Below are 16,417 nucleotides of genomic sequence, written 5' to 3' on the forward strand. Positions count from 1 at the left end.
AGTCTTATTTGTGAAAATATTCTGATAACTAAAAATCCTGTTTCTATAAATAGCCACATATCGATGCATCATGGAGTATATAAAAGTGAACAAACAATAAACAAAACCCTTCAGTTTAGAATAAAGATAACTTGGATCTCCCTCAGCAGGGAAAATGGAATTAAGGTTCAATTGTGTTTCTTCATGGACACAAGACCAGGGCAACCCTGAGTTGGCTTTTATGAACATCCTTTCTTCCCCTGGGTCATTGATTGATCTCTTTGAGGGTAATTTTTAAACAGATTCAAGCAATCTGGTTTTTTTTTTTTCTGTTTGTTTGTTTTTGTTTTGTTTTGATTTTTAATTTTACACCGCTATCCCGAGAACAGGAAACCCAGTTATTACCTACTGGTTATACAATACTGTCCAAATAGAGAGCTGGGGTTGAAGACAAAGTAAATGAACTTCGTAAGGCTTGGGTAATCTGGGATCCCAAAGGAACAGTAACTGAGATCCAGGCTAGTGGGAGAAAGCAGAGACATCCAAGCAGATTCCTAGAAGGCTGGAAGCCAGGTAAACAAGATGAAGCTACATTGTTTCAAACAGCAACAGCAATGTTTCAAACAGACCCAGCAAGTAGGACACAGTGCCTGAGGGACACTAGGGAGTCTGGAACAGAAGCACAGTCACATGGTTTTGCATTCCTTGGCTGCTGACCCATGGAACAGGAAACTGAACCTCCAGTCATTACTGGATGGCTCCCAGTGACACTGCAGGCTCTTCGGGTCCACTATCAAGCCCAAGATGGTTTCCAAAAATCAGTCCTAGGTCTATCTCTGGATTCTCAAACTTAGTCTGGATTAAGAGTTGGGTGCTCGCATCCTATCAACACAGAGTCCTGAGCAAAGTGTTCCAATACTCCAAGCAAGCTCCTTGCCATCCAACCCTGCTCTGACAGTCCTCCCTAAGGCCAACTCCCTAACTGCTCTGAGCGTTTCTCCTGGCCAGAAACAAGCTGCACCTTAGAGAAATAACAAACTAGCAAGGGTTTCAGTTTCACTTGATAGATGTGAATAGGAAACCCCCAACTGCTCTACAAGAAGGAATAAAAACAACCTTTGAGAGCTTTACTGAGTCTAAAGCACATTTTCCTCCTCACAACAGGAAGTGGAACCCACGAACTAGTCAGTTTCAGGACCTTCATGTGGCTTTCTCACTGGGTAGGCTGAAAACACTGGCAGGCGCTTGAGCGAGATGTGAGACCATTTCAACCTTCATAGACATTTGAAGTTTAATAAGCTATTTCTCCCAACCTATTTTCTTCCTGTTAGAATGACATAAAGAAAATGAACAAGCTATTCTAATAAATTTATAAGTGTTCTCTAAAATAGATCTAAAAATTGGGGGCAATTCTCAAAGAAAATATATGCACTGTTATTACTGAAGAAAGGTAGACTTTGCTTTTGTCCTTTGAAAGATGGCCCAAGTGTCTCGTTTGAGGGCTGAGGAGATGGCTCAGTGAGTAAAGTTCTTGCTGCCCATGCATGAGGACCTCAGTGAGATGACTAGAAACCATGTTTAAAATCCAGATGTGGAGATATGATTGTAATGCCAGAATTGGAGAGGCAGAAACAGGCAGATTCCTGGAACTTACTAGCCAGACAGATTAGTCTACTCCACAAGCTTCAGGACAATGAGAGACTCACATAACAAGATATATGGTTTCTCAGAATAATGTCTGAGGTTGACCTTTGACTCCTCCCCCATACACACATATACATGCATATACGCATGCATGTTCAATGATTCAAGTCTTGAGCAAAAATTACATAGCCATGCGTTGATATTCTAGTCTCATTTCTGTAACACACCATGGCAAAAAGCAACTTAGTGGAGAAGAGTTTATTTTAACTTGTAATTCCAGCTTTAAGCCATCACTGTTGAGGAAGTCACAATTGTAGAAACTTGAAGCAGCTTGAACATCCATAGTCAACAGTAGAAAGAAAGAAATGCATATATGCTTACTTGCTTCTTTGTGCTCAGCTCACTCTTACATAGTCCAGGACTCCCTGCCTAGGGAATGGTACTGCCCATGGTGGGCTGGGTCTTTCTCCATCAATTAACTTAAGGCAATTCCTCACATACATGCCCCAGGAGATCCCATAATAGACAATCCCTGACTGAGATTCTCCCCCCAGATGATTCTAGATTGTACTAAGCTGACAATTAAAGCTAACTGCTACAAACAGGTCTTCATTCATGGGAACACTGGCTTGCAGGATCTGTCATTTTCTGTGGTATAGTTCCTTACCTGCCTGGCAGTACAAACTATCATTACTTATCTACCAACTAAATGACAAAAATCTGTGCACTTGGGGTTCACTACGAATACTTGACATTCCCACAAGTATATTTCTGTATTGTTGGAAGGATAAACTCAACTTTTAAAATGGTGTTGTAAGGTGTTTGATTAGTAAAAATCGACTTGTGATAATGCACTTAAAAACCTTGCTTAGCTTTGTTAGAAACACTTAAACATTACTTAACACCAAAATAGGGAATGACAATCTCTGGTAGTGAATAATGCAGGCAGGTAGTGGGAGTCTGAGCTTGTGTATGATCACCTGGGAAAGCCATACAATGGCCAAGGCTAGGGGATAGACCAACATATCAACAGGGAAGCAGTAAAAAAAGAGCCTCTGAGGGAAACTGAACAGGGATACCCTGAGTCAAACTCAGGAGAGGAGTACCATGGGGGTGAGGGAAAGACTCTAGAGAGAACCCAGAGAAAGGTAGGTCCAAGCCATCAAATCGTGTTGTTTGCAAGGAAAAGATTCATTAGAGAATTTCTGTGTTATTATTTTTCTCATTGCCATGACAAACTACCTGATAAGTGGGGAGGTGCTTATTTGGGCCCACCCTTTCAGGAAATACATTCTCACAGAGAAGGTGCAGCAGCTCTGTCTGGGACACCGGAAACTTGAACCTATCACTTTAGAGACCCCGGAAACTAAGATCTAGAACAGGAAGAAGGTCATTGCCCTCAAGGCTCCCCCTAGTGGCCTTTGTCATGAGTGCTGGACCTTGTGAATCAAGGGTTCTACAGTTTCACCAAACTGAGACTTCCTGGGGACCAGAAGTTCAAGCACACAGCCTGTGGTGGAAACTCTGATGTAGACCATCACAGGGATCTTGACTATCTCACCTCCATACTGTTTGGAACCACAAGACAAAGGAGGTTCTAGGATGAGTGGGAACTAAGAAGCTATACACAGAATTGATGACTATGGAAACGAGAAGACGCAATAGTACCAGGCTGACTCAAGGCCAGAGGACGGATAAAGCCACTGCTTTCGCTCAGCCCAAGCTTTCTGCTTAAACTCACTGTAGAAAGCAAGTGACATATACTTGACACAAACTAACCGGACAGTACGGGATGCGCCAGCTGCACCATATGCGGAATTATTGAATGTCATTTCATTCCCCCTTGCTTATTTTTGACATTTTTAAGAAAATTAGATATAAATCCTGCTGTCTTTCTGAGTTCCCACCTTGTCTGCTTCCTTGGTTGCTCCAGCTTACTCAGCCCTGCCCATGTTTTCGTTCGGTATCTTGCAGTGAGACTTAAACAATTGCACCAGTGCAGACATTTTTCTCGTTATTTCACTTTTGATGTTTTTTTCCCATGTGGGTACATGTAACTACAGATTATTTTCAGTGCGACAATGAATAGATTTATTTCCTTATGCAACTGGTTCATAATGAGCTTGTATGTTTGTACAGTTTGTGTTACCAGCTATAAATTTGCAATTAACAACTCTACATGATTCCCATTGACATTAATTTGAACTAAAGTTGCACGGTAATAATATATGTATATCTTCAAGTACTTAGTTATTTTCAAATTGCTTTCAGAGTGCCCACTTACAGTCCCCTCCTGAAGAATACAATGTTTTAAACTTTTTACTATGTTTCTTTATTTACCTATTTTTTATGTGTGTATGGATACACACACACACACACACACACACACACACACACACACACACACACACACGGTGTTCGATATTGATTTTTATCTCATACACTGAGCTTTCTATTTTAAGTTTTTTTTTTTTTTTTGTTTTAGTATTTCTAAATAATGTCAAGACCCATTTATACTTTTCTATTTGGAGCAAAGGTTTGTGGAAAACTCTAAAACATTTTTTAAAGGATTTTTTAGAATCCCATCCTTGATTTGTTTATCAGAGTTAAAGGTCTTAACTGAAGTGATGATCTCCTATTTTTTTAATTGTATATTCCATCTTTACTGAAACTATGTCTAATGTGATTTGAAATTTTTCTTAGTGTGGATAGCTACAACAGAAAACCACAGACAGGTCACTTATTAAAAAAAAAAAAAAAAAAAAAAGAACAGAATGTCCCTTTGGTCCTAGAAACTGGAATATCTAGGCAAGGTCAAGTTGCTAACAATGGAGATGAGCTCTTCCTGACCTGAAGACATCCATGCTCTTAATGTATATTGTCACATGGCCAATAAGAAATTCCTGTTCACCAGTTAAGGACACAACTGTGATTCATTAGGACCTCATGACCTATGACCTCTCAACAGCACGTCATCTTGAATTGGATTGGGATTTCAGCGTGTGAACATGGGAGCGAGAAGATACACACATACTATTCATCTAAAAATGATATTTATATAAAATTCTTCTTCCTCTTCTCTTTCTTCCTGTTTCCATCTCTTACCTTCCTCTCCAGTGGTTTGCAGGTTGCCTCAGCTTAATAAGAGCCCACCCTATAATCTCTCTTGAGATGCTCATGAAGAATCTTGCATCCCCTCTTTAGTTTCCTGTTTTTGAGCCTGCCTGCATTTCCTTCCTCCCTAAGATGGCCAAATGAGTAACTGTGGGTAGTGGTTTGGCAACAGCATTCTCTTTTTTTCTATCCACAGCCCTTTTCATGCACAGAGGGCCTCAGTTTGTCATTGTCACCAGTGAGTGGACTTTCCTTCCCTTTACTGCCTGTTTTGTTCCTCCTCTGAACCTGCCATCGAATACAAATATCTTTCAGATCACCAAACAGGAATCTATCAGGGCCTTGCATCAGTAACACCACTGCCTTTCCGATTTGATTTTCAGAGTTGAAGAGCAAGCTTTTGACCCTAACTATAACTTCTTGTCTTTCTGTTTCTCTTTATCTACCATTGATACTTGTTTGAAGAAGAATAGAGTGTGCTAAGTGTGAACTCAGAGCCATGTGCTTAAATGGAAGACAAACACTTTTACATTTACAGCAATCACAATTACATTTACATCAATCCACCCTTGAAATTACAACTGAAATGTCAACTTAGTGTCTCTTCCTCTGATTGTACCAACAAACATCTCCTAAATTATGATTATTAAATTAAAATCTCCCTATTATTGTTTCTCTGCTCTGCAGAAGTCTCGAGCACTTAAACAGTTCACCTCTGTAAGTGTGCTTCCCCTGGTTAATCTAATTTTTTGAGACCTTGTCAAATGACACTTCTATGTAGAGCCTTTTCTGGCTTCAGAAGTCGGTTAATTAGCTCCTATATAGTTCTTAATCTTGCTCAATGTTCTGTGTTTGTAGTCATTGGAAAGAGCGCTATGTGAGAACTCCCAAGGTCCTACATGGCATGTTGTGGTCTGCCCTCTTATTCACAGATAAAGAACATCATCACTGTGGTTAACACAGACATTACTTCTAACGAGTGTGTCAGACCAAGTCTTTGGTCCAACTGTGTGTGACTTTGCTTTAGTCTCCAATCTTGTTGGCATGTGCTGCTGATTCCTGTGAGGTAGGTATCATGATCTCAGTGGTTATCACCCTGTGTGGCTCACAGCGATGAATACCCTATAGTAACACTACCCACTCAAGGTTCAACACAGAGCTGTGAGTCATGTTTGTGCCCTTTTCCTCATCCCACACGTGTGCTCCATCACTGCCCTGACCAGATCACCTCCAGGTCCCTGTGTAGTTTCTCATCTGTATGCAGTTGCTGCCTTTGTCAAACCCTACCTTGTTCTTTCATAAGCTAGCAACACCTCTCACCACCTACAGTGCAGACCTTCGACAGTCTGAGTAACATTCTGCTATGGCTCTACTTCAAATATTCCAGCTCATAATTGGCTCTTGGCAGTCAGACTGAGCCTCTGGCCGAGACTTCAGGACAGAACGCATGTTCTTGTAGACATCTTCAGCTCAGTGTCTAGCACCTAGCCCAGTGTCTGACACACAGTAATCAAAACACCATGCCTTGTGTCTGGTTTTGCTTCCTAGAATGGCTGTAGTAGGAAAGATGCATTCTCATGTTCCTGCCACTGGGTAATTTGGCACACATCTGGAAAGCCTCCTGCTGCTGGATTACTCTGGACTGTAAGATGCTTCCTAGTGAGGGTAGAATTGGTGACATTGGGCAACCTAAAAGTCACCTCAGTACATTTCTTGCTCCACAGTTTATAGGGGAAAAGTATTGCCCTGACATTAACTGGCACTAAACTTCAGCCCACCTGGAAAATGACCTCAGTTTCTCCTTGAGAGTAAAATGGACTTGTGTTACACACACCACTAGCTTTATCCAACAAGAGGGCAATACTGGCTCTCTTGGTTCCGCCAGGGCACATGCTGATGTCACCTACAATACAAAACTGCCAGTTTGGTTTCACCTCCTTTCATGAGATCTGACATGTGAGACTAAGCTCCTTACCTCACCCCTGACTACTGCTACTTCTCTGGGACAGGCACTGTAGCCCGAAGAAAGGATGTGTATCATAGGTTCTTAAAGGCGGGAGTCAGAAGATATGGACTTCCATAATCATATTAAAAAATAGGCAATGTGCTACCCAGCTATACCACTCCTGGGCATATATCCAAGAGATGCTCCAACATCCAACAAGGACACATGCTCCACTGTGTTCAAATGAGCCTTATTTATAATAGCCAAAACCTGGAAAGAACCCAGATGACCTTCAACAGAGGAATGGATATAGAAAATGTGGTACATTTCCACAGTGGAGTACTACTCAACTATTAAAAACAATGAGTTCATAATATTCTCAGGCAAATGTATAGAACTAGAAAATGTCATCCTTAGTGAGGTAACCTAGTCACAAAAGGACTGATATGGTATCACGTGGTATGTACTCACTGATAAGTGAATATTAGCCCATAAGCTCGGGATACCCAAGATACAATTCACAGACCACATGAAACTCAAAAAGAAGGAAGACCAAAGCATGGATGCTTTAATCCTTAAAAGGGTGAACAAAATACTCACAGGAAGAAATACAAAGTATGAAGCAGAGACTGAATGAAAGGCCACCCAGAGACTGCCCCACCTGAAGATCCACCTCATATACAGACACCAAACCCAGACACTATTGGGGATACCAAGAAGTGCTTGCTGACAGGAGCCTGATATAGCTGTCTCCTGAGAGGCTCTGCCAGAGTCTGACAAATACAGAGGTGGCTACTCTCAGCCAACCATTGGACTGAGCGCAGGGTCTCCAAATGGAGGATCTAGAGAAAGGACTGGAGGAGCTGAAGGGATTTCTAATCCCACAGGAAGAACAACAATATCAACCAACCAGACCCCCAGAACTCCCAGGGACTAAACCACTGTCCATGGAGGGAACCATGGCTCCAGCCACATATGTAGCAGAGGATGGCCTTGTTGGACAACAATGAGAGGAGAGGCCCTTGTTTCTAGAAAGGCTCGATGCCACAGTGTAGGAAAGCCAAGGAGGGGAGGCAGGTGGGTGGGTGGGTTGGTGGGGGAGCACCCTCACAGAAGCATGGAGAGGGAGGATGGGATAGGGGGTTTTCAGAGGAGAAACTGGGAAAGGGGATAACATTTGAAATGTAAATAAATAAAACAGCCAATAACAAAAATCCTAGGCAATAAATGCTTTATGAGTAATGGGCCAATACAGAGTCTCTGAAGCCACAAAGGAAGTAGCACTGGAGATTAGCACCCACATACACCCCACAGCTGAGTCCAGACAGCATCAAAGGAAATAGAACAACCCTAGTGCCAGTCATAATGACCACTGGAACATGGACACACAAACCCAGGGCCAGACACAATGACCTCTAGACAAAGGAGAGATGACTTGCTTAAGTAGACTTTGTTTCAAGAAAAACCTTTTACCTGACATTTTGTCTTTGGGCAGCATTCAGAGAAGAGATGTTACTTAAAATAATTCTCTAAGAAACACAGCCATAAAGCTCTGATCTCAGTTAATTTTAGTGTTCTTCTCCCTAAGAGCCATCTCGGCAAGCAAGACAGTCTTGGAGGCCTAGGTAAAAGAGCAACGATCAGGAATAGAGGCATCAGGCTGGCCTCATCTCCTGTGGTCCCGTTACCTCAAAGTGCTCACAGAAAAACAAATGCCGCTGAGATGATCTAAAACCTGAGAATTTCTAATCACCTCTTAAAGAGTCATATATATTAACTGACAATCACCTCTTAAAGATATATTTACTGATGATTGATGGCCTATGGATGCTATGGAATACAGAGATGAATTCTTAGACCTGTTAAATATCTCTCAAGAAGCAATGGCCCAGATCCTTAATCTTTTTTTCAGGCCTCTGTCTATAAATGGTGGCTCTTTGTGTATTCAAGAACCACATGTTAGAAAACGTTTCGTTGCCAAGGACTCATTGCCAAACGTGCTCTTGGACGGTTCCCAGTCAGACATGAAAGAAAGGTGATTAGAGGAAGGGAAGATGGCCCACTGGGTAAGGTGCTTTCTACACAAGCATGGATTTTAATCCTCAGCACCCCTATAAAATAGTCAGGCGTAGTCACATCTGTACTCAGAGAGCAAGGGATGTGGAGATAGGAGGGTCTTCTGGGACTTACAGGGCAGCTGCTCTAGCCAAATGGGGAGCTTCCAATGAGAGTCCCTGTCTCAAAAACTAAAATGTAACACAAATGAAGAAGATACATGGTCTTGAGGTCTGGCTTCCACAGGCACACACACACACATACACACACTCATATGCACTCCATACACATACATACTCACATACACACTGTACACACACACACTCACATACATACACTGTACACACACAGAGATACTCACACACACTTACATACATATGCATCACTCACACTCATGCACACACATTTACATACACACACATACATATACCTCACACACAGACTCATATACAAGCTCACATACACACACACTCACATTCTCTCACACACATACACACACTTCACACACACACTCACATACACACACACTGTACACACACTCACATACACATACTATACACATACCCATACACATACATACACACACTCATTCTCACACACACAGATACACACTGCACACACACACAGACATACACATACACACACACACACACACTACACACACATACAGAAAGAGAGAGAGGCAGAGAGGCAAGGAATGGAGAGAAAAATAGAGAGGGTACAATTATCAAGGATAACGGGGTCTGCCGGTGAATGCTCAGAGAGAGCTCATGGGAAGTATGAAGTCAAGGGAGACTCCCTGTGAGCTCATCAGATCAAATGCTTGAAAAGGAAAGACCCTGGACTTCGAGGCTACGGTACAACACTGTAGGCACGGCTGATCCAAGAGTATCAACACAGAGTGGCAAGAGACCCACCCTGAATGTCACACAGGACCTTGTAAGCCATGTTTCAAACTGTCAGGAAAATAGGAAGCCCAACGGCTAGCCACTGAGCTAATGTTAGCTGGCGACTGACGCCATGGGGGCTACGTTTAAGAAAATCCACTTTTGTCTTTCATTCTCAACTATGAGTGCAGTCACAATACCGCCGCAAAAGACGCTTTCTGGCCCTTTATAGTCAGCGGCATTGTGGACCGTGGGGTTCCACACGCTTTCTCGAACAGCACAGACCACAGGCAGCCATCCACTTGGGTCTCCAGCGGCAATACAGGAAGGCCACGGACATTAACACAGCCCTCAACCACAGCATGGACCACGGACTTCATCATAGCCCCAGACAGCAACACAAGCTACAGACATCAACATGCCCTCCGGAAGCAACGTGGGCCATCCCAACCCCCACCCTCCCCACCCCAAAGAAAGAAACCGTCTAGACAGGAAGCCATTGGAGAGAACTCTTAAACACTGTGATGAAAACATGTAGCTCTACACAGCTGAGGGCTTCTGGCAGGGTGGAGATGAGGAAGGATTTGTTTTTCCTTTAAGGGGCGTGCCACTGAGAGTCTCACCAATCTCCAATGATAGGCAACATAAATTAGACTTGGATTCCTCTTTATTCTTTCTTTCTTTCCTTTTTTTCTTTGGGGGAGGCCTTAAGCGTTGGGAGTAGACCTGGGAAGACTGGGAAGTGAACGTGATCAGGGCGTGTTATGTGAAATTCACAAATAATCAATAAAAAGATTATGTTGGGGGGGGACAAGAAAATCCACTCTAGTATTTAGGTGGACTGAGAGAAATAGACAGGTGACAGTTGGGGGGGGGGGGAGGGAGAAGGACCAAATATCCTCACAGTGCTGAAAGTACAGTACAGAGAGGGAAGGAACCACTTGGTGTGCTGATTACTTCGACTTTTGCTTTGAAAAGTTCTCCGTTTCCTTTCAAGGAGAAAACGATACTGTCCAGTTTACAAATAGTCCAGCTATAATCGAACTAGGCACTGCTACACATAATAAAATTGGGAATGTTTAGAAACCAGTTTTAGGTTGCGGGCACCATTTATCAAACAAGTCCCAATGATGAACTGTCTGGCTAGGCACAGCTACAGTGCCTGAGCCTATTGTCCTGACTCCATGAGGCGCTGAGCTGCTCCTCTTTGCAGTCCTGCCCCAGGCAGCGAGGGAAGCTCGAAGCTCAGCTCGGCAAACATTAGATTAGAGTAGATGAGGTGTAATAGGTCAGATGTGTCAAACAAACCTTCGGAAACACGCGGGACAAAAATAGGTCTCGTCTGTCACCCTTGGCATAGGGAACACGTGACAGCAGAAAATGGAACTAATTTTCTGAATGGGAAAATAAAGGAGAGGAAACATCCAGAAGCTGCTGGGAGAGAGGCTTCAAAGCAATGCTAATAGAACCTCCCAGTGCCTAGGGCAGCAAGAGAAATAAGAGGGAATGAGACCTGCTGAGGAGCTGGGGTACAGGGTGGCTCAGGGAATGAGGAATTCCATAAATAGCCAGTCTCCACCAAAGGAAGGAATTTACCGGTGCTCAGGACCAAGGGAAGTGGGTCACATGCCACATGCCACAGTGGTGATGGCTCGAGGTCAGAGGTCACACAGATGGCACAGTAGACCTGCTAATGCCATCTGTCATTTTCTTCTACTGCCTGAGAAATAGTTTTCGAAGATGTGACCGTCTTAATTTATCTGTCTGAGAAGAGACACCGTGACCATGACAACTGTTATAACAGAAAACATTTACGGGGGGGGGGGGGGTAGGGGGGAGGGGTTGGCTTACAGTTTCTGAGATTCATTCCATTATCATCATGGCGCTGGAGAAGTTGCTAAGAGTTCTACATCAAGATCGGTAGGCAGCAGGAAGGGAGTGTGAGCCTGGCTTAAGTTTCTGAAATTTTAAAGCCCACCCCCAGTGACACACTTCCTTCAACAAGGCTACACACCCTAATCCTTTCAAATAATGCCACTCCCTGTGAACCTATAAAACTATTTCGTTCAAACCACCACGTTCCCTGAGGATAACTAAATCTCTAGTTCTTACCTAACAAAGACCCCAGCTGAAAATAGTGGTGATTAAATGGACATCTTTTATTTTTATTTTAATTAGCATATGCAATTACATTTGCTTATGGCACTTTCAAATTTTGTTTCTCCTTGCTCTTCCTCCTGACTCTCTTCTCCTGATTCCTTCCCCACTTTGAACTCCACCCCCTTCCTCCCTTCCTTTCTATTTTTCTGTTGTGTCTTATCATCTTCCTGCTCTTCCACACCTTTCCTTTTCTTGTCTTTTTCTAGTATCAGGGCCTACATGTACCCTCACACCCACAAATATGTATAAGCCTCATCAATAAGAACCCATGTATGAAAGAGAACATAGAACTGTTTTCTTCTTTCTAAACTTCAGGGAATATTTCAGTGTTAGATGCTCTTCTTATTACCTTAACATCTCATTCCTCTTACACACAAAAGACTAATTTGTCACAACTGAATAATTACATTCTTTCAGTGCAAAAAATTAAAGCAATGCAGGGACCATGTTATCATGAAAGGCCCTGACAGCACTTTTCCCCCATTTCTCTGTCCATATATCACATTTACATATGCCTGTAGGCACACACAGCTTTACAGTTTTCATGGACTTTGAGGGTTGGAAGGATAGCTCGGCAGCTAAAGGTCGTTGCCACCAAGCCTAATCACTGATCCCCAGGTCCTCTGAGGCAGAAGGAGGAAAAAGAATCCACTGGAAGACATTTTCCTCTGGCTTCCAAATGCACACCTCAGGTATGTGCCCGAGTGCACATGCATTCATCCACAGGAGAGTAAATAAACAAGTTCGGGAGTAGATCATTTTCATGCTAAAGGAGAGCACAGCAGGAAAAGCCACTTGCAACAAAGTTGATGGCCTGAACTGCATCCCCAGAACTCCCAAAACAGAGGGAGAGAAGTGACATCTTCAGGTTGTCCTCTGACCCACCGACATGTGTGTACCTACCTACCTACACAAACACAGGCACATGTGTGGGAAGCCACCGCATTCGCCATTACAAGATGGCGCCCAGCCCAAAGGGAGGTTGGCCAGTTTTGAGATAAACAACCTAAGTGCACATGCACATATGCCTGTTTTGCTGACTCATGCTGACTTGTTCTCTAGTCCCGAGTATGCTAATTAGGGCGCACAGAATGCACCAATCAGGTAGCGACACATTCCTCCTAAGCATATATGAAGAGGGTTGATTTCTGGGCTCGGGGTCTTTCCCAACTGCAATCAAACCCACAATAAACGCCTGTAGAAGGATCCTGTTGTGGCGAGGCTTTCTTGCTGGCGAGATAGGCGATTGCTACACACGTGAGCAGTGCACACACACAACATAAACACAACTAAAATCTTATGTTCTCATAAACTGTGCTGACTCTGACCTTCTCCACCTCCCTCTTCACACCTATGGGGCTCATTTGCTTTTACCCTTCAGTGTAGAACCTTTTGGTACTATCCCGGAGCGTTTATGTTCTTTCAGATTCTGGCAAAATTCTTCCACTACCACTCTACTGACATTTCTGGAATCAAAAGCACCCATCCATGTGTCCAGTGACCACCTGTCCCTTGCCTTTGTTTTAAATAGTGACTCTACAGATGTGACAACACCTACCTGACTAGTCTCTGTTTGCATTTTTGGTTTCCTCCCCTGGTTGTCAGACTTTCCACTGGTTCTCTGACAAGCTTTTCCTACTATTTAGAATCAGATCGGATGGTATATTAGTCAGGATTCTCTAGAGTCACAGAACTTATGAATAGTCTCTATATAGCAAGGTATTTATTGGTCACTTACAGTCTGTAGTCCAATCCCTTACCAGTGGCTGGCAGCAGCTGTTAAGTCCAAGGATCTAGCAGATGCTCAGTCCCACAGGGCAAGCAGGCAAAGCCCCACAAGGCAAGCAGGCAAAGCCCCAGAAGGCAGGTAGGCCGAGAAAGAGAGCCTTTCTTGTTCCAACGTCCTTATGTAGGTCTCCAACTGAAGGTGTGTCCCAGATTAAAGGTGTGTGCCACCACACCTGGATCTGGGACTTGCTTGTCCCAGATGACCTTGAGCTCAGTGATCTCCTTGCCTTAGTTTCCTAAGATTCTTAGTCTCTATGCCTCAAGATCAAGATCAAAGGTGGGCCCCCCAATTCTGGATTGTGGCTCATTCCAGATTTGGTCAAGCTGACAACCAGAAATAGTCACTACAGATGGGAAATACGCTCATTGTTATATGTCTGGGTCGTGATGTGATCAAGAAACCAAGCAGAGATTTTACTAGATACCCTTCTGCCTATTAGGGAGATGCAGCTTCCAGGAACCATCCAGGGGACCCCTTCCCCCATTCACTATTGCTCCAATTTGCCTTGGAAACCATACTCACATGCCCAATTTGGCACAAGTCTAGGCTCCCTTCTTCTGATAAATCTTTTTTTTTTTTTTCCAGGCAGAGTTAAATACATCCTGGGCTAGCCTAGAACTTACTATGTAGCCAGTGATGGACTTCTTATCCTCCTGCCCCCACCTCCTGAGTGCTGAGGGTAAAGATGTACATCACAATGCCCAGCTCGGGTGTTGCTTGGATTCAAACCTAAACAACTAGTCTACCAACGGACTTGTAGCTGCAGTACCTGTGTACTTCTGCACCTATCAAGAGGTCATTAGATGTACCAAAAAGTACACAACTTACAGCCCCATGCTAGTTCACGTCTGCCTCTATGACAAATGCCATATCCTAATGACAAACTTACTCACTGTTCCTGCATATGTTTACCCATATACATAATATACTTGCTCAAGGTATATATGTGCTTGAGGGTAACAGGCAGCTAAAGTTGTTTTTAAAATTACCATTGTTATTAATGGAAATTTTCCTATAAGAGTTGATAAGAGGTTTCACATTATCTTAGTTGTCTTCTTCTTAAAACACAGAGAGGGTTTTTCTTGAGTACGTGGCTGTATTCCTTGATCTCTGAACAGTCAGAGGTCTTGTGGCTTAAAGCCCAGAAGACTGAATGAAACCCGATAACAATGTCATTTGATTCCACTGAAGCTGATGAGAGGAAGGACAAATTGGGACTTGAAGTTAACTCATCTTGTATTTTCCCTATTCATCAAAATGGTGATTTCTAAAGCCTGCGGTATTCCAGAACATTCTCACATGAGTACTTACATTGCCTTCAGTGGCCATAATGGGTGTTGGGCTGCCAGAAACAAAAGCTGGAAGAGAAAAAAATATTTTCAGTTAAGTGTGGGTTTATACTGCTCATAAATCATATCCCTCTTTAGGTAGGGGGAGAAGTGACCGGCATTATGACTGATAAACTTCACCATAATGATGATTCATTAATTGGCTTTTAATCTCAAATTCAGTACATCAATGTCTTAGAATTGAATTTGTAAAAACTAAGCCATTTTTGTCTGAACCTTATCAGTATATTTCTGGCAATGAACATAACACGTGTGACTTAGATACTTTGTTGTATTGGGGCGTTGGGTTTTTTGTTTCTGAGATATGAAAACATTTTGTTCTTTGTGAAGAACAGTACGGACATGTGGGCAACATGGAGTTATTGAACCAATGCTATCATCAAATGTCATAAGTGCAGCCAACCCCACAGAAAGTCCCAGCTGCTATACCAAGAGAAGTCATTTTCTATGTTCCTCCTTTGTAGTCCAGTACCTGAAGAAACTAGGCACTCTGTGGCTTCGAGAAAAGCAAATGAAAACAGAAGGGGGAAACCTGGCCTCTCAAGACACAAAAGCTTGCTGAAGTCCCAGAATCCACTGAAATGCCTCAAATTGGAGCATTTCCTAACCTGCCCCATGACACCTGCTCAGACCCATATCCCTCCCCCCATCAACCTGATCTCTTACCACAAAGGTCCCACAAATTTGAAGACTGCCACCACTTTCTTTCCTTTCAATTTGTAACTTTAATTCTCTAATCTGTTGTTAAGAAACAAGGTAGTGGGCTTCATTTGTATGTATTTATGCAAATATGATATTGTTTTTGGAGATGCTCTCCCTGGGCCCAGGGATGCTTCTGTCTCTGCCTCTCTAGGGCTGGACTTACAAGTACATGCCACCACACTGGGGGCATCCATAACAGTTCTGAGGCCTGAACTGGGGACATCGTACTTTTGTGGCAGGCATTTTTTTCTCCCCAGGACTAGTTACACTTATTTTTCTATAAGTGTCAGTTTTATTTTTTTATGGTTGAATAAAATTCCTTTGTGTATATTCACTGTGCTTTCTTTATTCATTTGTCTCTTAGGAGATATCTCACCTGGCTTCATTTCTCAGTTATTGTGACGAAAGCCACAATTGGGTGCCGATATGTACATGTCGTAGGGCCCTTCAGCCTTCTACCTGAATTAGTATGATACTACTTCTTAGTATCAAAAATTCCATACCTTCATAGATGTGAATGAGATGTTTATTTATAAAGTACAAAGGAAACACAATCGAAAGACCAACACTTTAATCACATAACTTTCCATTTATTTTCAAAAGTCACCAACCAGAGAAATCGTCTACGTGTTTGCTACACACCAATAAGAAAATAATAAAGTGACAGAAGAATGGCCTGCCCTTAAATATTAGCAGTAAAAGAAGCACAAAAGAAAACAATCTGGTTCCATTTAAGATAAAGTGGTGGAAGCCAACTTTAGAGGAAGAGGAGGCCTGAAGGAAGACAACCATT

The 16,417-nt window shown here is 42.8% G+C and overlaps 1 protein-coding gene across 1 annotated transcript in view; it reads right to left on the minus strand.

The window, feature by feature from the left end:
* IPCEF1 (interaction protein for cytohesin exchange factors 1) overlaps positions 1 to 14,927 on the minus strand; it is a gene marked incomplete at its 3' end in the record, with an annotated part of 83,559 nt that extends 68,632 nt beyond the window's left edge. Inside the window, exon 1 of the mRNA XM_080941979.1 lies at positions 14,885 to 14,927. Coding sequence (XP_080798105.1) covers positions 14,885 to 14,902 — 18 coding nt within the window. The 5' untranslated portion in view covers positions 14,903 to 14,927. The remainder of the gene's footprint in view (positions 1 to 14,884) is intronic.
* Between the last annotated feature and the right edge of the window lie 1,490 nt (positions 14,928 to 16,417).

The sequence above is a fragment of the Micromys minutus genome (assembly GCF_963924665.1).
Source record: "Micromys minutus genome assembly, chromosome: 30".
NCBI lineage: Eukaryota > Metazoa > Chordata > Mammalia > Rodentia > Muridae > Micromys > Micromys minutus.